General features: G+C 49.5%; 1 protein-coding gene across 3 annotated transcripts; it reads left to right on the forward strand.

Annotated features, from left to right (window-relative positions):
- The first annotated feature begins 1,176 nt into the window (after positions 1 to 1,176).
- Positions 1,177 to 21,970, forward strand: RAD9A (RAD9 checkpoint clamp component A). 3 transcript variants are annotated; one of them, XM_035125674.2, is made up of 12 exons: positions 1,177 to 1,561; positions 12,239 to 12,410; positions 13,000 to 13,070; positions 13,711 to 13,851; positions 15,058 to 15,172; positions 16,566 to 16,665; positions 16,974 to 17,083; positions 17,355 to 17,461; positions 17,547 to 17,611; positions 18,018 to 18,113; positions 18,672 to 18,870; positions 19,646 to 21,970. In XM_035125674.2, exons 2-12 carry the CDS (start codon positions 12,377 to 12,379, stop codon positions 19,748 to 19,750), a joined length of 1,143 nt encoding a protein of 380 aa, XP_034981565.1. In that variant the 5' UTR covers positions 1,177 to 1,561; positions 12,239 to 12,376; the 3' UTR covers positions 19,751 to 21,970. The 3 variants fall into 3 exon arrangements, with proteins under 3 accessions (XP_034981565.1, XP_034981547.1, XP_034981555.1); XM_035125656.2 differs by lacking the exon at positions 1,177 to 1,561 and adding an exon at positions 6,606 to 9,944; XM_035125664.2 differs by lacking the exon at positions 1,177 to 1,561 and adding an exon at positions 9,979 to 10,421.
- Positions 21,971 to 22,007: the final 37 nt, after the last annotated feature.

The following is a 22,007-nucleotide window of genomic DNA, read 5'->3' on the forward strand; positions in this document are numbered from 1 at the left end:
CTAATTTAGAGCCACCTAGTGCTTTGTCTTTATGAAACTAGGGATAATGTCAATAAATAAATAAGCAACTGTATGAGGAAGTCTGGGTGCCTCCAGACTGTATTTTATAGGAAAGATGTAAGTGCATACCACAATATCAGGTTTATGTGTTTGAATGGGATTTAAGCACTTGCTTGCCCTAACACAACAAATGTACCTTTAAAAAAATCAAGTTCTTGATGTTTAGAAAACGATAGGGAAATGCAGAGTGTGAGATGAACAAATTACAGGAAGACGTCTAAACACCCCACAAGCAAATGAGTTTATGAATGCGGATTGTCATGTAGTAGTAGCCCCACAAACAAATCAGAATGAATGCTCAGTTAAGTCTGGATATAATAGAACCCCCACGTAAGCTTTGTGGAAAGCAAATCAAGATGAATGCTCAGTCATCTCCAGGGGTCGTTTTGTTACTTATTCCAGATTTCTTCAGCAGCAGCGTTAGAGATGAAATAGTTCTACCTATACTACCAATTCCCTTTCTACATGACATTTCATCAAGGTGTTAATACATGTAAAGCTAAAGGGACCCCTGACCATTAGGTCCAGTCATGACCGATTCTGGGGTTGCGACGCTCATCTCGCGTTATTGGCCAAGGGAGCCGGCGTATAGCTTCCAGGTCATGTGGCCAGCATGACAAAGCCGCTTCTGGCAAACCAGAGCAGCACATGGAAACGCCGTTTACCTTCCCGCTGTAGCGGTGCCTATTAATCTATTTGCACTTTGACATGCTTTCAAACTGCTAGGTTGGCAGGAGCTGGGACCGAGCAACGGGAGCTCACCCCGTCGCAGGGATTTGAACTGCTTACCTTCTAATCGGCAAGCCCTAGGCTCTGTGGTTTAACCCACAGTGCCACCTGCGTCCCATGTTAATACATGTACTAGCATACAAATAGCTGGGACCCAAATACCTAAAGAAAGATGTGCATCCTTTCTGGTGCTGGAGGCCCAGACCATGCAAGACATTATAGGCCAGAATCAGCCCCTGGAACTGGGCCTGGAAGCCCAAGAGCAAACAGGGCAGGCGAGAGTCGCGGGTGCAATAGTTCCCAAAGAGTCCGCACTGTCAAGCGCAGCCTATGAATGCTCGGCTGTCCTAAAGGTCCTCCTGGTCCGACGTGGCAGGAAAACCATAGCTGCCAAGTCTCCCGTTTTCCCCGGGAAAACCCCGATTTTAAAGCCATTCCCCGCTGTCATCCCGAATGGGGAAATATCCCGTATTTTTTTGCAAACCGAGCCAGGAAGTGTGCGCGCGCGAGTATCACTCTTAACTTTTTCCTATCTCTATGGCCATGCAAACAGAGCCAGGAAGTGTGCGTGCATGTATCACTCTTTACTTTTACTTTTCCTATCTCTATGGACACGTTCGCTCCGTCTTCCCGGCTCGGTCTTCCTGCCTCCGCGTTTCCTTTTGCAGCCCGGGACCAGGAAGAGCGTGTGGCGATTCTTTCGCTTGTCCTCCCGCCAAGCGCCTTTCCTTCCTGGTCCCCAGCAACTGTTCCTTGTGCTGCGGTGCCTCCGGTGAGTGCAGGAGCCATGACGGGCTCATGTCCTAATTTTGGGGGGAGGCGCTTCTTGCCCTCTAAACTTTGCTTTGTGCTGGGAAGGGAAATAGCTACAACTTCAGTACAAATGTTGGCAGCAGCAAATTTCTATTTTTAAACTCCTCTTAGCTGTGGCAAATAGACCAAATAGCAAACATGCGCTGGATTATGGAGAAAGCTAGAGAGTTCCAGAAAAACGTCTACTTCTGCTTCATTGACTATGCAAAAGCCTTTGACTGTGTCGACCACAGCAAACTATGGCAAGTTCTTAAAGAAATGGGAGTGCCTGATCACCTCATCTGTCTCCTGAGAAATCTCTATGTGGGACAAGAAGCTACAGTTAGAACTGGATATGGAACAACTGAGTGGTTCAAAATTGGGAAAGGAGTACGACAAGGTTGTATATTGTCTCCCTGCTTATTTAACTTATATGCAGAATTCATCATGCGAAAGGCTGGACTAGATGAATCCCAAGCCGGAATTAAGATTGCCGGAAGAAATATCAACAACCTCAGATATGCAGATGACACAACCTTGATGGCAGAAAGCGAGGAGGAATTAAAGAACCTTTTAATGAGGGTGAAAGAGGAGAGCGCAAAATATGGTCTGAAGCTCAACATCAAAAAAACCAAGATCATGGCCACTGGTCCCATCACCTCCTGGCAAATAGAAGGGGAAGAAATGGAGGCAGTGAGAGATTTTACTTTCTTGGGCTCCTTGATCACTGCAGATGGTGACAGCAGTCACGAAATTAAAAGACGCCTGCTTCTTGGGAGAAAAGCAATGACAAACCTAGACAGCATCTTAAAAAGCAGAGACATCACCTTGCAGAATCAGCGGGAGCTACCCAATCCAACTCCAGGTGGAAGTGAATCCGCAACCTGATTGGCCTGCTGGAGCAGCCAATCAGGCGGCTGGCAGAAGTGAATCTGCTACCTGATTGGCCTGTAGGAGCAGCCAATCAGGCTGCAGGCAGAAGTCAATCCACAATATAATTGGCCCACAGGTGTAGCCCTGAAGTAGCCAATCACGCAAGGCCCATTGTGTAAATAATGTATATAAGCAGATGGTTTTGGGAAAAGAGCCATTCGTCTTCTCTTCTCCTCCTTGATGACTATGAGCTGAATAAAGAGCATGAAATTCACTCTTGACTCCGAGTATATTTCACTGGCGACGAAGGTGGGATCCTGCTGAGCTGACCGCCACCACGCACTGCACCGCAGCACCGCCACCTGCTGCACCGCTGCATCGCACCGTGCATCCAGGCTTCAGCTCCAGGACCCAAGGAACCCAGAATGGCAACCGACAGCAGCTTCTCGCCATTCAAACCAGCATCAGGAGACTGGGAAGGGTACGCCGCCCGTTTCAACTTCCTCCTGCAAGCGAAAGAAGTCACCAACGATGCCATGAAGAGGGCGACATTCTTCAGCGTCTGTGGAGAGGAGACGTTTGAAATCGCCCGGGCTCTCCTTGCACCTAGAGATGTCGCTACCGTCTCTTACAAAACAATAATGGAACGGCTGAAGGAGCACTTCTCACCACAGCCCTCGGTGGTAGCTTGCCGAAATGCCTTCTACGCAAAGCGGCAAGCCCCGGGGGAAACCATAACGGGGTTTGTGACCTCCCTCCGCCAAGCCGCCCGGTTATGCAACTTCTCAGAATTGGAGAACATGCTTCGTGACCGCCTCGTCGGTGGCCTGAGGGACGAGATGTTGCAACGACGCCTCTACGCCAAAAAAGACCTCACGTTCCAGATTGCTCTGGAGGAAGCCCTGGCAACCGAAGCCGCCGAGAGGTCAACGCAAGAGGCACGACCGGCCCCGCCATCCCAACCGAGGGTCTACCACGAAGACCTCACCGACGAATCCGAATCTGACAGGGAGGAAGTACACCGAGTACAGCGGCGCACTCAAGCAGCACACACACCACAGCAGCCTCGACGAGAAGGAGGGAACTGTGCAAGCTGCGGGGAGAACCACGAGAGGAGGACCTGTCGTTTCCGCAACGCAGAGTGCAGGCAGTGCAGAAAATTGGGACACATCGCCCGGGTGTGTCGGGCTCGACTCACCCGTCGACAAGCATCAGATGACCGACCCAGGAGCCCCAGGTCACACGGCACCATGCACCAAGGCAACTCGACGGAGATCACGGACTACCAGGTATTCCAGTTGCCCCATCCCAGCACAGAGAAAATTTATATAGAGGTACAGATAGAGGGAGCCCCATGCCGCATGGAGCTGGACACGGGTTCAACTCTATCCATAATCTCGGCCCGAACATTAAGGGAACTGTGCCCTAATGGGGGTCCCAAACTAAGGCCGGCCCCATTCACCCTCCGGGACTTCCAGAAACGTAAGGTCCCTACTATGGGGGTGGGGACCTTCAGGGTGCAATATCGAGGGCGAAAGCAACAATTGGACTTGCTGGTAGTTAAGGGCCCCTACGTTAGCTTACTGGGACTGGCATGGTTTGGACCTCTGGGGCTAGCCGTTACCGGGGTGAACCGCACTAGCTTACAAGTGGACGTGGACGCCATATGCAAAGAGTTTCCAGGGGTTTTCGATGGGGCATTGGGACGATATACAGGACCCCCCATTGCCCTACAGCTAGACCCCGCTGTACGACCCATCAGGCACAAGGCCCGCCGGGTCCCGTTTGCCCTGAAACCCCGCATAGACGAGGAATTGGACCGGCTCGTGGAGCAAGGAGTGCTGGAGCCGGTGCCCAACGCCCCCTGGGAAACTCCAATTGTCACACCCGTCAAGCCTAACGGTTCGGTCCGCATCTGTGCAGACTACAAATGCACCATAAACAAGGCTCTCATGGCCCATGCATACCCAGTGCCAGTGGTCAGCCATGTCCTCGCCACCCTGGCTGGGTCAAAAATCTTTGGCAAACTGGACTTGGCCCAAGCGTATCAACAGTTGCCTGTGGACGAAGCCACAGCAGAGGCTCAGACGATTGTGACGCACAGAGGGGCATTCAGAGTAAAGCGGCTGCAATTTGGCGTTAGCGTGGCACCAGGCATATTCCAGAATCTAATGGACTCTCTCCTTAAAGGGATTCCTGGCGTCACCCCCTTCTTCGATGATGTACTGATCGCCGGGCCCACACCAGAGGAATTTGAGGACCGCCTCCGCTCCGTCCTGCACCGTTTCCAGACGGCGGGCCTCAAGGTGAAGCGGGAAAAGTGTTTACTGGGAGTGCCGCAGGTGGACTTTCTGGGATTTAAGGTGGACGCAGAAGGGGTCCATCCAACCGGTGACAAGGTACGGGCCATTTGTGAGGCCCCAGCGCCCAAGAGCAAGCCCGAACTTCAGTCATTCTTGGGACTATTGAACTTTTACCATGCCTTCCTTCCCCATAAGGCAGCGGTAGCGGAGCCCCTACACAGACTCCTAGATAAAAGGGCCCCTTGGGTGTGGGGCCAGCGACAAAGGGCCGCATTCCAGGCAGTCAAGGACTTGCTCGTCTCGAACTCGGTCTTAGCACACTTCGACGAGAGGCTGCCAGTGGTGCTGGCATGCGACGCCTCTCCCTATGGCATCGGCGCTGTCCTGGGACACCAACTCCCGGATGGAAGAGAGGTGCCGGTGGCATACTTCTCCCAGACGCTTGCTGCAGCCGAACGAAACTACTCACAGATTGACAAGGAGGGTCTGGCAATCGTGAAGGGCGTAAAAAAATTCCATGATTTCTTGTACGGGCGGCCCTTTACCATAGTGACTGACCACAAGCCGTTGCTTGGCCTGTTTGCCCCTGAGAAGCAGACCCCCCAAGTGTTGTCTCCACGTGTCCTCAGGTGGTCAATTTTCCTTGCCGGCTACCAGTATGCACTAATCCACCGCCCTGGGAAGGCGATGGGCCACGCAGACGCCCTCAGCAGGCTACCACTACCAGAAACAGGCCCCGACCCAGCGCCTGCGCAAGAGGTTATGACCCTGGAGCTGCTTCCCGACCGACCTATTCAGGCACAAGAAGTTGCGCACCATTCCACAAAAGATAGGGTCATCTCCCGGGTCCTGGACTGGGTGTGGCGAGGATGGCCCAGCAGCAGCCCCGGGCCAGAATTCGCTGGCTACAAAAACCGCAAACATGAACTGTCGGCCCACAAGGGGTGCCTGTTATGGGGAAGCAGGGTTGTTGTTCCCCAGCCCCTCCGCAAAAGGGTCCTCACAGCCCTACACGAGACACACCCAGGGGTAGTGAGGATGAAGGCCCTTGCCAGGAGTTATGTGTGGTGGCCGGGGATTGACAGAGAGATAGAGGCCTGGGTCCAACACTGCCAGACCTGCCAAGAATCCCGCCCGCATCCCCCAAGGGCCCCAGTCCAGCCCTGGGAGTCCGCCCGACATCCATGGTCACGCTTGCACGTGGACTTCGCTGGCCCCTTCCAGGGAAAAACATTCTTCATAGTGGTGGATTCCTACACCAAATGGCTGGAGGTCGCACTGGTACCATCCACTTCTACGGCGGCAGCCATCCGGGTACTACGTAAGCTGTTTGCGACCCACGGGCTCCCTGACACCCTCGTCTCGGACAATGGAACCGCATTCACGTCAGAGGAGTTCCAGACCTTCACAGCGCAGAACGCCATCCGCCACATCCGCTCAGCACCATTCCACCCTGCCACCAATGGCCAAGCGGAGCGCATGGTGCGGACCACCAAGGACAGCCTCCGCCGCATGACACAAGGGGACTGGGAATACCGCCTTGCCGCATTTCTTCTAGCACAGCACAGCACCCCAAGCACAACGACGGGCCGGAGCCCAGCTGAATTACTAATGGACCGGCGCCTTGCAACTAGACTGGACCGACTTCACCCCGACAGAGCTCAGGATGAGGTAGTGGTGGGGAAAGGCAGGAACCCCCGGACATTTGTGGCCCAGGACCCAGTGTATGCAAAGAATTTTGGGGCAGGCCCAGCATGGGTACCCGCCACAGTCACCAAGGTGACCGGTCCCGTGTCGTACGAGGTACTATAGGAAGGGGGGCAATGTTGGCGCCGCCACTGCGACCAGCTACGGCGACGATTCCCAGGAGGAACCCGGGAGGAAAGCGGGACAGAGGGGTCCCAAGGGGACAGCAGGGCAGTGAGGCTTGTAGAGCGAGAGGGGTGGGCAGGGGAAGCAGAAGCAGTAGGCACAGAGGGGCGCCCCGAGGCTGGAAGGACACCGGAACCAGAGCTACAACCTAGTGGTTCAGTGGCGCCAGACCAGACAGCCCCGGCACAGCCAGCAGCCTCGGAACACGAGCCAGAACCAGAACCCCTGACCAAGGAACACCCCAGGCCACAACGCACACGGAGGCGGCCAGCAGACCTTGGGGACTACGAATGCAACTTCCCGGGCAGGACTGGAACTTAGAGGGGAGGGGTGTTATGTACTGAGCTGAATCCTAGAACAAATCGTGGATTTGAGACCTATGTTGGGCAAATGATTCCTGCCTTGTAGGGGGTTGGACTAGATGACCCTTGTGGTCCCTTCCAACTCTACAGTTCTATGATTTTATTAAATAAATAGGGCTGTGATAAGGTATACCAGGAGCAATTTGCCTGCTTGGCGGTGTTGGAAGCCACCTTTTGGGGGCTTTCTTTGAGCTCAAAACCTTATACTGTATATAATTGTGGAGTTGGAAGGGGTTCCGAGGGTCATCTAGTCCAACCCTCTGCAATGCAGGAATATGCAGCTGTCCCATACGGGGATCGAACCTGTGACGTTGACGTTCTCAGCACCACGCTGTAACCAACTGAGCTATGCATGTACCTTGTCTTCCAACAAAATATGCCCAGAGGCAGCTTGTGTTTGCAAAGTGGCGAGGCAGAGATGACTTTCTGCACATGCTCAGAAGTGTGCTTACTAGTTTCCAAGGGCTCAAATCAGGCCATCCTTGCTCCCTAATCCTTCAAGAATGAGCACAAATGCAAGGTCTCCCGCCTCCCTCAATCTCTTGCTGAGCTCAGCCTTCCTCAATAGGAGCAGAGCCATAAGGATGGCTGAGCAATGTTCTCCGGCTTGCTAGGAAAACATCTGGGATTCTGGAGAGACATTTTGCAGAACGTTCCACTGCCACAAGCTCTGAGCCAGTGGAGGGAGCCGGCAAACGGCCAGAAATTTTGCAGAAGGAAAACAAAGTCTAGCCCTCAAGGCAAAACAAAATGTACGCAAGGTGGGTTTGGCCTGTTCGTCATAGAATCATAGAGTTGGAAGAGACCACAAGGGCCATCCAGTCCAACCCCCTGCCAAGCAGGAAACACCATCAAAGCATTCTTGACATATACCTGTCAAGCCTCTGCTTAAAGACCTCCAAAGAAGGAGACTGCACCATACTCCTTGGCAGCAAATTCCACTGTCGAACAGCTCTTACTGTCAGGAAGTTCTTCCTAATGTTTAGGTGGAATCTTCTTTCTTGTAGTTTGAATCCATTGCTCCGTGTCTGCTTCTCTGGAGCAGCAGAAAACAACCTTTCTCCCTCCTCTATATGACATTCTTTTATATATTTGAACATGGCTATCATATCACCCCTTAACCTTCACTTCTCCAGGCTAAACATGCCCAGCTCCCTAAGCCGTTCCTCATAAGGCATCGTTTCCAGGCCTTTGACCATTTTGGTTGTCCTCCTCTGGACACGTTGTCAGTATCCTTCTTGAACTGTGGTGCCCACAACTGGACACAGTACTCCAGGTGAGGTCTGACCAGAGCAGAATACAGTGGTACTATTACTTCCCTCGATCTAGACACTATACTCCTATTGATGCAGCCCAGAATTGCATTGGCTTTTTTAGCTGCTGCATCACACTGTTGACTCATGTCAAGTTTGTGGTCTACCTAGTTTGTGGTCTCCTAGATCCTTTTCACATGTACTGCTCTCAAGCCAGGTGTCACCCATCCTGTATTTGTGCCTTTCATTTTTTTTTTTTGCCCAAGTGTAGTACTTTACATTTCTCCTTGTTAAAATTCATCTTGTTTGCTTTGGCCCAGTTGTCTAATCTGTTAAGGTCATTCTGAAGTGTGATCTTGTCCTCTGGGGTATTAGCCACCCCTCCCAATTTGGTGTCATCTGCAAACTTGCTCAGGATGCCCTCAAGCCCATCATCCAAGTCATTGATAAAGATGTTGAATAAGACTGGGCCCAAGACAGAACCCTGTGGCACCCCACTAGTCACTACTCTCCAGGATGAAGAGGAGCCATTGATGAGCACCCTTTGGGTTCGGTCAGTCAGCCAGTTAAAAAACCACTGAATGGTAGCATTGTCTAGCCCGCATTTTACCAGCTTCTTTACAAGAATATCATGGGGCACCTTGTCAAAGGCCTTGCTGAAATCAAGATAGGCTATATTCACAGCATTCCCTTCATCTACCAGGCTTGTAATTCTGTCCAAAAATGAGATCAGATTAGTCTGACACGACTTATTTTTCAGAAACCCATGCTGACTTATTTTTCAGAAACTCAAGCAGCAACACCAGGATTCCTAGGAGGGGGGTGGCTCCTGAAGAGAGGTGCAAACTTATACGTGCTTGGGTTGCAGGCCAACCCCTCCACCCTCCGCATTAGATTGGTAGAGAAAAGGACCGGCGCTGGGTCCTTTCGGTGCCCAGACATGTGCAGAGCCGGCACCGGAAGTCGCTTCTGCGCATGTCCAGACATGCGTAGAAACGACTTCCGGTGCCACACCGCTGGGTGAGTCTGTGATCCCTTATTTTTCAATGCTGAACTTGGCAGCTATGCAGGAAAACACAACAACGAAGGGCAAGAACAGCTGCTAGCTCTGGGAGCTTAGCGGTGTAGCCCCTTCCCTCCGGGGAAACCAGGTCCCTGCCGTCCGTCTGCCGCGTTAAGAACGTAAACTCAACGGGTGACAAAAGAGCGGGAAAGACAACTCGGTGCAGGAAGGTCACAGAAGCGCATTTTGACTGCAAGGAAAGATCCGAAAGTAAGCAGCCTCCTCACACCAAGCGCCCCCACCCGGCTGCATTAACTGATGCAGGAGCGCATCGTTGCTGCGGCATCGTCGAACATAGCGCGTGCGCAGTTGCGCTCTGGTCTCTCCATTCCTCCCTCCTTCCTAAAAGACGACGGTGCGAGAGGCTGAATTGGGGGCGGGGCTTCCAGAGGATCCTACGCGAGAGACCAGCCCCACCTTCACCGACTGGGCGGGGCATGAGCTTGCTTCCTCCGCTCTTGTTGGATCACGTGAACGGAAGTAGTGTTCAATCATTAGCCCCGACCTGCCCGTGCTTGCGTTCTGCTCTCCTAGAAGATGACAGCTATGCTGTCCAATAAGAAGGCAGCGTGGGGCGCGCGGTGGGGGGCGGCCTGAGAGCGCGAGTTCGGAACTTTGGTTTAACTTTGGAGCGGAGGTAAGAGGAGCCTCCTGTAGGGAAGACCGGGGGGGGGGGCGGCGCGCGGCTGTATCCCGGCCGCTAGTTCCTTAAAGCAACCGGCCGCGTGTCTAACGGCTCTTGAGGCCACCGTAGGGGGTTGGGAATCAAGCGTTAAGACGTGCTTCCTTCGGTATCCCAACGCGTTCTTGGGAGCTCCGATGAGGCATTTCCTTCCTCCAGCTTTGGGTTGCCAACGTCGGCCCTTGTGGAATGCGCCTGTGCCTCTGGAACGTGCCGGGTGGCGAGGTGCAGCTTCTGTCCTGAGGCGCTCTTATTTTGTCCAGGGACAAGAACCCTTCCCCTCTTGCACGCTCTTGAAACTCTTACCCTCTTTCTGGACGCCCGCACCCCCAGGGCCAAATCAGTCTGGTTAAGGAACACTGATTGTTCCCATGCACAGTTGCCAACGCAGAGATGAGAAAGGTTTCTCGAAAGTGTTGAGCCAGTTGCTAGGTGAATTGATTTTTAAATCTACTTCTCAGTACAGTATCTTTTCTAGGCATCAATGAAAAGCACTCAAGCTTGGAGTGCTCCTGGATCCAACTTTGTCATAGAATTGTAGAGGTGGAAGGGACCCTGAGGGTCATCTAGTCCAAACCCCTGTCACTGGAGGCATCAGTGGCTAGGAGTGCCTTTTGCAAACTTTAGACAGTTCAGTGCTGGGCTGAGTTCAAGATGCTATTTTTGGTATATAAAGCCCATAAGGCCTTCAGATCAGTTTATTTACCCAGTATGTGTGAACTGCATTCCTTTGATCTTCAGAATTGGCACTTCTAATGTACAGGTGCTGCCATGCGAAAGGAATGATCCTTGCAAATCCCACATGGGCATAGCCAGGATTTTTGGGGGGGGGGTAGCTGCCCCCTGCCCCTCCTTGGCCCCCAGAGCTTTTAGCATGCAATAAAATTGTAAGACTGTCATGGTGCTGGCAGTGGGAGGTGGGGAGCAAAGGAGAACACTGGCTGCTGATCTGGGAAGGAGAGAAAATTCCAGCCTAGATCTCTCTGTCATCATCATCACCACTGGTGTTGCTGGGGTGGGGGAGAGGAGAAAGTCTGAGGTGTAAGCTGTGAGGGGATGGGGCCTGGGTGAGCTGTAAAGGTTCCAAGTGTCCTAGACTTTAAAAATAAATAAAATAAAAGCAATGTTCAAACCTTGTACAGTGGTACCTCGGTTTATGAACACAGTTGGTTCCGGAAGACTGTTCATAAACTGAAGCATTCATAAACTGAAGTGAACTTTCCCATTGAAAGTAATGGAAAGTGGATTAATCTGTTCCAGACGCTCCGCGGAGTACTTAAACTGAAGCGAACTTTCTCATTGAAAGTAATGGAAAGTGGATGAATCCGTTCCAGGCGGGTCCACGGAGTACTCAACCTGAAGCGTACTTAACCCGAAGCATGGGTGTAATTGGTTCCGGAAGTCTGTTCATAAACTGAAGCGAACTTTCCCATTGAAAGTAATGGAAAGTGAATTAATCCGTTCCAGATAGGTCCGCGGTGTTCGTAAATCGAAAATTCGTAAACCGAGGTGTTCATAAACCGAGGTTCCACTGTAATGTCTATGCAGATACAGAGGCTGCAGTCCTGGGCAAACTTCGTTGGGCATGTCCCACTGAATCCAGTTAGACATACAATATATGATAAGACAATACTTTAGAAAGATGGAAAAGTATAAACAACTTTTACTCTAATGGTTTAAGGTGTACATTTTCCCTCATAGGGTGAATAGCACCTTCTGGGGGAGATGGTTTTAATTTTCAAAATGGCATAGAGCAGGCATCCCCAAACTTCGGCCCTCCAGATGTTTTGAACTACAATTCCCATCTTCCCTGACCACTGGTCCTGTTAGCTAGGGATCATGGGAGTTGTAGGCCAAAACATCTGGAGGGCCGCAGTTTGGGGATTCCTGGCATAGAGCTATTCAAATCCTCCAGCCACGCAATTTAAATTTTACCTATAGTTCCTATAAACCCTTTAAAAGTATGCCTCATTTAGCTTTTATGTTAATGGGGTAGAGGGGGAAAGAATTTTTAACCTATTAGGGATCTTACAATATGTCTGTCAGAAAATGATAGTTTTGTTTTTGTTTTTTGTCTTTGCTTTGGAAGGCAACCGGAAAAATAAAAAATAAAAACTCCAGCCGCAATGGGTTATACTTGATTTCAAAGTGTTATTTGGTCTGTAGAAGCAGTCTAAAAAATGGTTAGTTGTAACAATGTATGTTTGATGTATGTGTACATATACATTTTCTTTCTCCCCACCCCTCAGCATCTACTTGGAGTTCTGCAGAGTTCCCTCCATTAGAAAACAGAGCTGGCCACAGTGTACTTGGTGAATACATCAGATGTTTAGTTCCCCCCACCTTGTGTCTGGTGAGGGAAAACTTTAAGACTTCTCTGCCTTGGCATGAAGTGCACAATTACTGGGGGCAATGTGAAAGGTGAGGCAAGATTAACTATTTGGATTTGGGGTATTCAGCGGTGGGCAAAGTTGATTATTGCTTGATGTTTGACTAGGAAAGGGGCTTGCGTATGGTTACAGGAAGAAGGGAAGCCTCCCGAAATGAGCTTCTAAACCTGTGAAGGCAGGAGTAGAGGATCTATCATTCTCTAGTCTAGTTGGACTTCAGTTCCCATCAGAACCAGCAACGCCATCAGTCAGGGATGATGGGAGTTGTAGTCCAGCAACGCATGGACTACAGCTTCTCTACCCCTGATATAAGGGGACTTTCCTGATGAGACGATAGTAAGTGTAGCAAGTGAGAATGTGTGTGTGTGTGTGTGTGTGGATAGAGTGGGGTTATGATACCTGTATGGGAGTGTGACATGAGAAGAATGACGCATGTTTTGGCATATCTGGGGCTTCTGAGTAAATAATAGACCCAGGTGGTTATTTAATAGAAGAGGGATTCTGCAGGGGATGGTCTCAGCCTGCACAAAGAGGCAGGCTGAGGTGGAATGCAAGATCAGACATTGGAAGAGGCTTACATTGATCCATACCTGCTCAGTGTTCTTTTGTCTCTTGTGCAGCCCTGGGGAAAGCGGTGCACTCTCTTTCCCGTGTCGGAGATGAAATCTACATTGAGCCTCTTCAAGAAGGGGTAAGGTGACAGGCTGGGAGGTGTAGGGAGGGTCTGTCTGGAGTGTTTGTTGCTTATTACTCTCAGAATGGAACCTTTATCAGTGAGACATCATCTGTGAGCTAAGTGAGGGGAGTCTGTTGCAGAGCAGCAACACTTTCCTGGTATTGCGATCACTCTGCAATGGCTGGGGATGGGGTATGCGGCCTTGGACTTGGACTGCCAGCTCCCACTTGTCCTGGCCAGCACATCCAGGGGTCAGGGAAGATGGGGGTTGTAGTCCTGCAGCATCTAGAGAGCCACAGGTTCCTCTGGCCTAAGCCGTTGCAGCTGTCTCATTGGTCAGCATGTTGTATGAGCTGTTTGATGATGCAAGTTTGTCCTATTTTGGAGGCAGCAATGCTGTGTCTTTAGAAAGCAGGATTTGAACTACTTAGGACAGGCATCCCCAAACTGTGGCCCTCCAGATGTTTTGGCCTACAACTCCCATGATCCCTAGCTAAGAGGACCAGTGGTCAGGGATGATGGGAACTGTAGTCCAAAACATCTGGAGGGCCGAAGTTTGGGGATGCCTGACTTAGGACAAGGAAGCTAAGAGGGGTGTGGGGAATCTCTGTGACAATGATGGAGTTGATGACACTTCCCATCCTTGTTTCCCCAGCTCTCCTTGCGTACAGTCAATGCGTCCCGCTCGGCCTACGCCTGCTTCCTGTTTGCCCCGCTCTTCTTCCAGCTCTACCAGCCAGGGGAATCGGAATCTGACTTGGATGCAGGTGGTTTCCGGTGCAAAGTGCTCATGAAGGTGAGGGGCCAACGTGGGGCTGTTGAAAGTTCAGCATGGGGCAATGCAGGCTTTTATCAGAAGACCAATGAACTCCAACCTGGTACTTGTTGCCTATAGTTCTCATTGCAAGCACCAATGATGGCCTGGTCTGCACAAACACCCCATATGTACTGCTTTGTACTGCAGGTGATAGTGGTGAAAAATCACTGCATAGTTGCAAAAATGGCATGTCAGAGAAGAGGCTTGGCTAAGTAATTCTCTGACATTTAGTTATTTTTTTCACATGTACTATTGTTTTTTTAAGCAAAGCAGCAGGAACTCAATGGGTTGAGTGGTTGAAATATGCTCCATATTGTGCTGCACAGATCCTTCCAAGTCAAGGGTTTTCCGTCTCCCTAAGTTCTGTTCTGATAAGAAGCTGATGTAATAGGTGTCCCAGTAAGTATTAGACATGATGCTGAATAGAAATTCCAAGTTGAGGAGCAATATACCTCTGAGTAACAATGCCAAGGAAAAAAACTAAAGGAAGGACATTGCCTTAATGCCCTGCTTGCTAGCTTTAGGTGGATGCTTGGCCTGATTCAGCAGTGCAAGGATAGGTAGAGGAATGTTTTTGGTGTTTGTGTGTTTCAGGGTGGAGGAGAGCTTTCAATATACAGGTTATTTTTATAAGCCACTATGATTTTTCACCCTCTGTTGATTGCCACAAATACTTTCCAAGGTTTAAAGAAACAAATGCCTTCCAAGCTCCACCTGCAGCTCACATTAAGGTCATCACTCTTCCCTATTGTTGCTCAACTAAGTGGCAATAAAACAGTATTTGTTCAGACTTTCAAAACTGAATTGTTTTTACTTCTCCTCGAAGTAACTCTGCCAGAATCAGAGCACCCCAGCTCAGTTCTCTGAGACAAAGTTAGTGGCTTCAGCACTAGACTGTTTATTTATTACATTCATTTTATCTCATCTTTCCTCTCTGTGGCATAGGTGGTCTCTGTTTCCCTTCAGTTTTATCCTCATGATGAACCTGTGAGGTAGAATAAGCCCAGAGATAGTGTCTGGCCCAAGATGACACATTGAAGCTGAATGGAGATAAAAACCTGAGTCTTCCCCAGGCCTAGTCAGACACTAACACTGCCCCACACTGGTTCTGGCTTTCCCTTTTGAGGAGGGTCTTTGAGGAAAACACATGCACAGAACTCTGGCTTTCCTTCTCATTCCCTCCAGTCTTTCCTGGCTATCTTCCGCTCACTCCCCTCACTGGAGAAGACGGTGGAGAAATGCCTCATCTCGCTCAGTTCCCACGCTAGCCGGTTCCGTGTGCAGCTGTACTGCAAATATGGTGAGCGTTGGGGGTGGGGAAGAGGAGGAACCCTACTTGGATGTACTGGAAGATGTAGAATCCTTGAAATGTAGCGTGGAAAGCGACCCAAAGGGTCCTTTAGTCTAATCCCCTGGAGTGCAGGAATCACAGCTAAGATGTTCGGGATAAATATGGCTGAAACTGTGGCCTTGAGTGCCATCTCCAGTGCAGTCCATCAAGCTGCCGGTACTGCGTTAGGAGACAGGGCCATGAGATGTTCCAAATGCATGGGGAGAAAATAATACAACCAAGAAAGGCAGCAACCAAGGAAGGGAGAATCCAGTGAAGATCAGTTTTGTGAGTCAAGAGCCCTCTGCCTCGCTTAATCCTGAGGAGCAAAGAGCTGCAGAGAATCCACAACCCTGAGTAAGGATCCTAGCTGGTTTCTGCAAAAAAGCATAATTGAAGATCATGGTTCTGTTCTAATGGGACACAATGGTGACTGATGTCTCCCAAATGTGAGGGTTCTCACCAGTGGTGGTTAGTGCCTTTGAGACTGGCAGGCCAGAAGGCAGAGAGGCCAGCAGGAGGAGAAGCCAGAGCCAATGGTAGGCAAAGCCCACTAATTCTAGCTTTATTTCTGCTTCTTATCTGCTTTTATCTTCCTCTATCCCAGTGAACAACATTTCCATTGAAAACGCTAGCATAAGCTTACTTCATTTAATCAGAATCCTCATTTGAAATCCCTCTGCACTTTTGCTTTAAACATCATGGGGAAAAGAAAGGTTTGTATGAACAGAAACAAGCTTCTTAGTTCTTTCACTTCTCCATTCTTTCACATGCCAATTTGGTGGTTCAGCCACCGATCAGCCCATTTCACTTAATGCAGAAGACAGTGGAATCTTGAGATACATGAGAGGCAAGAGGAGATAGAGGCTGTGCTGTGTGAAAGCTTTGCTTCCAACCTGCAGGAGTAGTGCGCCTAGCAGACTTCAAGATTGGGACATTTAACCTGAAGGTGTCTTAGCATTCTGCAACAATCAAAAGCACTTTTCCAGTGACAAGTGTTGCTTGTGCTGTAACCCAGTCACTATCTATGCATCTTGAATCTAAAGATTTGTAGCAACATGAACTGGCTGTAATAATTCCATTTTAAAAACAATGCTTTAAAAAGTATTTCACAAGAAAGGAAGGAAGGAAGGAGGGAGGGAGGAAGGAAGGAAGGAAGGAAGGAAGGAAATACTTCATTAGAGTTTTTCCTCCATCCCCAGTGTCTGGTGGCTGCTGCTCTTTTCCTTTTTAGCCCTTGGGTGGGGTAGACCATTGCTGCCTTCTCCTTATGTCTGCTCCTTGCATTGCTCAAAGTCTTTCGGGAGACGGAATGCCCTGGAGCCATTTCCCACTGAGACACACTCTATCTATGTCTCTGCAGGTGTCATCAAGACCCATGACTTGTCTTTCCAGGACTGTGAATCCCTGCAGGCAGTCTTTGACACAGGGCAGTGTGCTCATGCTCTTCATGCCCCTCCCAGGTGGGACCATGGTATGGTTGAGAGAGATTGCAGTATAGGCAGAAGGGAATGGGATGGATGAAGGTTCTTGCAATTGATGTGCATAGACCAGCCCACTTATAATAAAGATGCATCAACTGCAGCTTGGAAGGAATGAGGAACATGGGTTGCTGATGGGTCTGGGAATCATGGATACTTCGTGTGGGCTGATGCTGTGCCATGGTTATTTAATTAGGGCAAAGAGTATTCTATGCAGAAGGAAAGGGGGGATGTTCAGCCATGAAAGCGACTTTCAGCCCCTTTCTCAGCCCCTCCTTCATCTATTTCAGGCTATTGGTGGATGCTGTGGTGCATTTTCCATTGACACAGGCTGAGGTGACTCTGGGTGCCAGCCCTTCTGGGAAGGTGACCTTGCGCAGTTACCTGGAAGAAGAGACAGGTGAGCTGCCCGTCGTGACCTGGCTTCCATCTTATCCCCAGAACCCATCAAAGGAGGTGATACATAATTTGCCCATCTCAAGAACCTTTAGATCACATATGAGGGCATTCTGTATGTGCAACTGGGGCTGATAGGAGGTGGAGAGTTCCCGCAGGGTCCCTGGCCTGCCTTTATGTGGCTAGCAGTTTCTCCCTAGCAGTTTTCTTGTGGGAAGCATAGACAGTAGTAGCTGTCAAACGAGGGCCTTCTTTGATCCTCACCTCTCCCTCAGAGCCCAGCCGGATGATGGTGACTGAGCTCTGTTTGAGCGAGGACGAGTTCCAGGCCTTCCATGTCAAGGAAGAGACGCAAGTCACTTTCTGCCTCAAGGAATTCCGAGTGAGTTTGCTTCCCCTCTCCTTGCCCTCATTTGAAATGGTTGGCCTTGTGCTCTTTCCAACCCGTTTCACCTCTCTCCTCACAGGGCCTCCTGAGCTTTGCTGAGTCCTCAAATCTCCCCCTCAACATCCACTTTGACATCCCTGGCAGGTAGGCCTACACGAGGGACGTTCTGGAGGGGAAGCACCTTCGTGGCTAAATGAAACTCCCATCTGCAGGAGGCCACTGAATGCCAGTTGCTGGGAGACATCTGCATGGGAGGGTTAGTTTCCATCATGCTTGCGAGCTTCCTAGGGGGACCTGGTTGGCCACTGCGGAAGCGAGGGTGCTGGACCAGATGTGACCTGGTCTGATCTTGTGAGGTTTGTCGAGAAGACCAGTCCTGGTTTGTTGCCAGTCCTGTAACAGCCAGCAGCCAGACTTCATTTGCTTCATTGCAAGAGTGGGGTCCTTGGCTCCATTAGCAGCAGCTGTCGCTGCCATCCCCCCTTGATTCCCCTTTAGCACCCAAGCCTGTGTCTTGAGAATCCTGCCCTCACCAGTTCTGTCCTCGCAGGCCGGCTATCTTCACCCTGGAGGACCCTGTGCTGAACGTGCACCTGGTCTTGGCCACTCTGGCTGAGAGAGAGAATTCACAGAAGAACAACAACAGGTAAGCAGGGTTGAAGCTCCTGCACAACAAAATCTGGCATGCCCTGAAGTGGAGCAGGGTGCAGGGAGGGTCCCAGAGGACAATGACATATTCAATAGGAGCACCGTCTCTGCTTGGCACATATAAAAGATTAATTCTGTGCTCTTGGCATCATTTTGTCATAAGTGTTTTTATAGCATAGTGAACAGATCTGCCTGTCATTTTCCAGTCCTGACCTGAGCTAGCATCTTAGCAGCTATATACAGTTGCCTTGGTTACTCTTGGAACAGCTCAGTGTCTCAGCTTTCTGTTAAGCATTTCATGTCATTTTTAGCCTTTTAAACTTAGGTAGTTTGTATCAAACAGTGTGTTTGGAACTGGGGCTTGCTTAAATGAATATGGATGTGAGAGATGAAGGCCTTATGAAGTCCCTTCCAACCCTATGATTTCCTTCTAGCTTATTGAATTTCTCTCTTGAAACCCTCTTGTCGATAAAACAAACACCTTAGTCATGAGTCCCCCAAAAGAAACCAGAAGGTGCTTCCTCACAGCTCTGTTCCTGTATCTCTCTCATGCCAGCACATCCAAGCCTGCTTACGATTTTGCCGGTGATGACATCGATGCCTACATGATAGCCATGGAAACCACCTGCGATGGCACAGAGGGAGCAGAAGCCCCTCCCAGCCCCACCTTCCCCTCAAGACGCACCTTTTCCGATACAAGGGAGTTGGAAAGCGATCCTGAGGGAACTGTGCCTGGCACACCGCCACAAAAAAGGGTACGTGCAGAGGGATCAGAGCATGAACGTGTAGTGGAAAGTGTGAGGCACTGTGGCCCTGCAGACCTCTTGAGCACTTTACAATTCTAGTGGGTGCGCATTCAGTGGTTCAGAACGTACCCATAATGCAGGAGGCAAAAAAAGGTGGAATCTGTTTCAGTACAGGAAGGCATGATAGGCATAGTCTGTTTCGGCAGTGTACATCCACACAATACAGGTCACAAGAGGGTGCATGCTGAGCCTTGGAATATGTACCAGCTAGCACTGTAATATGTTGCACATCCCTTACATACTCTTGATTCAGTTAAAGTTCATTGAAACTAGACTTCTATGGAAAGCAAAGAGGCTGTAGTCACTTAACAGTTCATTGGCCTTTAACCATGACTATCTGGAGCTGGAGCAGAGCCATAGAATTCCAGTGGCAGCAGTCAAGCTTTGGTAATGGCACGATTGCAAAATCTGGGTTTTTTAAGACAGTGGAAGGGAATTGGTAGGGTGTGGTAGAAACTAGACACTTAAGAGATGCTGTTAGTTTGGGAGTGGTTTGGAGGAACATGGAAACTAGCTGAACACTTAGGTCCCAACCACAACATGCCCCCCACTGAATGCCATATGCTTATTTTCAAGTATATTTCTATGGCTTTCTTAACCTAATACATTTTTAATATTATCGGCCTTGCAAGATTCTGGTATATTAACAACGTACTATTTCTAGATCTCTTACAACCCTGCACCCCCAATAAATGTCTTTGCCCTGCTTTTGTTTCATTTGCAGTTCCGCTCCTTGTTCTTTGGGTCCGTCCTCAGCCCGTCACAGCCCCTGGTCCACTCATGTACAAGCCAAGAGGTGTTGGCAGAAGACAGTGAGGGAGAAACGTGAGAGGTCCCCCAGCTACTGGTGCATGATAAGACACCTCTACTGCTAGCTTGAGCCCTCTTTTGGGTTGGATCCCAGGCTGCCCCTCTTCAGCAATCCTGCTGCTCCCCAGAGAATCAACGCTGAATTGTGTGGTCCTTCCATCATGGAGAAAAAAAACCTTCTGTAGATAGAATCACATTGAGACAGACACACAGGTCTACCTTCTTAACTAAAGTATTACTGCACGTCTTTGAAAAGAAGGAGGAGGCTGCGAGAGATTAGACCTTCCTCCAGTGGGTTTGTGGCTAACATCCATAGACGTAGAATACTTATTTTCTAATAAATTTTTTTTGATGTTTTGACTATGGTGTGAATTGTTGCTGTGGTTATCCATCAGTTGCTGTAGCCTTCTTTTTACTGCCTTCCACTCCACTCCCTTCTTGAGCTAGCCTTCTCTTCCACCCTTGTAATTAACCTGTTTCATTGCTAAACCTGTAATTTAGCTGTCGGGCAGATGGGAATTGAAGGCTGATTACAGGAAAGGGATCTGTAGCAGCCAGGGTGGTATTAGTAAACTGCAGTACTATGTAAAGCACAGCAGGTAGCAAAGGAGAGCATAGCTATTTCCTCTTCTGCAGGCAGCTGAATATATTTCAGCCCTAACTACAAGCATCAGAATCATTGGCAAATGTACTTTGCTATCCTCTGCTGCCACAATATAAGGCACTTTAAGAAGTCCGTCCCTCTGGTAAAACAATGGCGCCCATCCACAGTGCAGGCCTGATGTCTTTTCCAGATGGAATCCAGGGGAGGAAGTCAGCATTGTGCACTTATCACATTTTGGCTTGCCAGGTAGAACAATCCTCATCCTGTGCTGCTCTAGGGGTTCTCACAACACCTCCCAGAGCTTATTTTGCAATGGGGGAACAGTGTTGTACAAGCGGAAATCCTTGCGCAATTTCCACTGGTGGGATTCATCAGCTGAATCCCACTCCTAATGCAGAACCAATCCCCACCCTGTCAGTGTAGCTCAAAATGCTGTTAGCTATCTAATAAGAACTCTTGCATTTTTTGGCCCAAACTCTCTGTCCTTAGTAGGCCTCTAGCTCTATTCTACTAGATAGGCACAGCTTCCCGTGTCCTGCCTTGCTTTTTGCTTAAGACACACAGGATTGTCTTGGCTGAGGACCACAGCTAATTCCTACAAACTGCTGATAACTGTGCTGTGGCTTGGGATTTAACTAGAGATTAAGCAAGCAACAACAGACCAATTCACATTAAGAAGGCAGGGGCAAAGGCTCCCTTAAACAGCTTACGGCGAGGAGGTGGTGTTACATAACTCTTGTTAGGAGTATCATGTGTTAAAAGTATCCTGGGAGCTTTCAGGACAGCCCTACTGGAATCAAAATTGGGTGCATTAGTATACATTATTTTACCGATTCCTAATCCACTGGTCTGTGTGAGCTAATGGATGTAGAAGAAACTAAAATAAGGACCTTGTCTGCATCTTTAGGGTCCCTTGCACAGCTCATGCTATTCATACCACATACACTTACGCTCTTCAGAGCTAGGAAGCCTTCATGCCTCTACGAAAGGGGTTGTCTTACCACATAGTAACCACTGCATAGCTCAGCTTCTCTATTCCATTTAAAGCTTGCAGGCAGTGCAGGTAGGTGAGGAGAGAAAGATATAGGGGGTGGTTAGTGAAGAAAACTTGGGACTACAGAGATACCAAAGCAAGCCAGTGTTTCAACATGAAAGTCTTAAAACTAGTAAGCAAATGAACCTGCAAGGGTAGTCACAAATGGCTCCATGTCAGCCAAAGTGCAAAGGGATTTTAGCAGGCAAAATATGGAAAGGTAATTGGGGATAGAGGGCAAGATGTCTTTTAAGATGCTTTGTCTTGATCGTGTAACTTGCTCCAGCCTTGCTGCACCAAAGCCCCATCTGGCCCAGCATCCCATATGCCTCTGGGAAGCTCATGGCTGCACTCTCCCTACTTTAAGATTCCCAACAGCTGGTATTGCAGAGGCATGCCACCTCTACTACAGCTATCAGTAGCCCTACCCTCCATGAATTTGCCTAATCCCCTTTTCAAGCCATCAAAGCTGTTGGCCATCACTACATCTAATGGAAGCAAGCTCCACCGTTTAGCTAGGCACTGTGGAAGGAGGACTTCATTTTATCTGTCCTGAATCTTCACACATCCTCTCCTCCATACCTCCTAAGGAGAGCTTGTTTCATCCTCCAAGCCGCATCATGCAGCCCCATTCATTTT

Source organism: Zootoca vivipara, chromosome 1, assembly GCF_963506605.1.
Source record: "Zootoca vivipara chromosome 1, rZooViv1.1, whole genome shotgun sequence".
NCBI lineage: Eukaryota > Metazoa > Chordata > Lepidosauria > Squamata > Lacertidae > Zootoca > Zootoca vivipara.

Excerpts from the sequence above, each read along its gene's own strand:
- RAD9A (XM_035125674.2), top strand. The coding sequence starts at position 12,377 with ATGAAGTGCACAATTACTGGGGGCAATGTGAAAG. Across the intron at positions 18,114-18,671 it reads TCACAGAAGAACAACAACAG|CACATCCAAGCCTGCTTACG; the intron begins GTAAGCAGGGTT and ends CTCTCATGCCAG. Across the intron at positions 18,871-19,645 it reads GCACACCGCCACAAAAAAGG|TTCCGCTCCTTGTTCTTTGG; the intron begins GTACGTGCAGAG and ends TTTCATTTGCAG.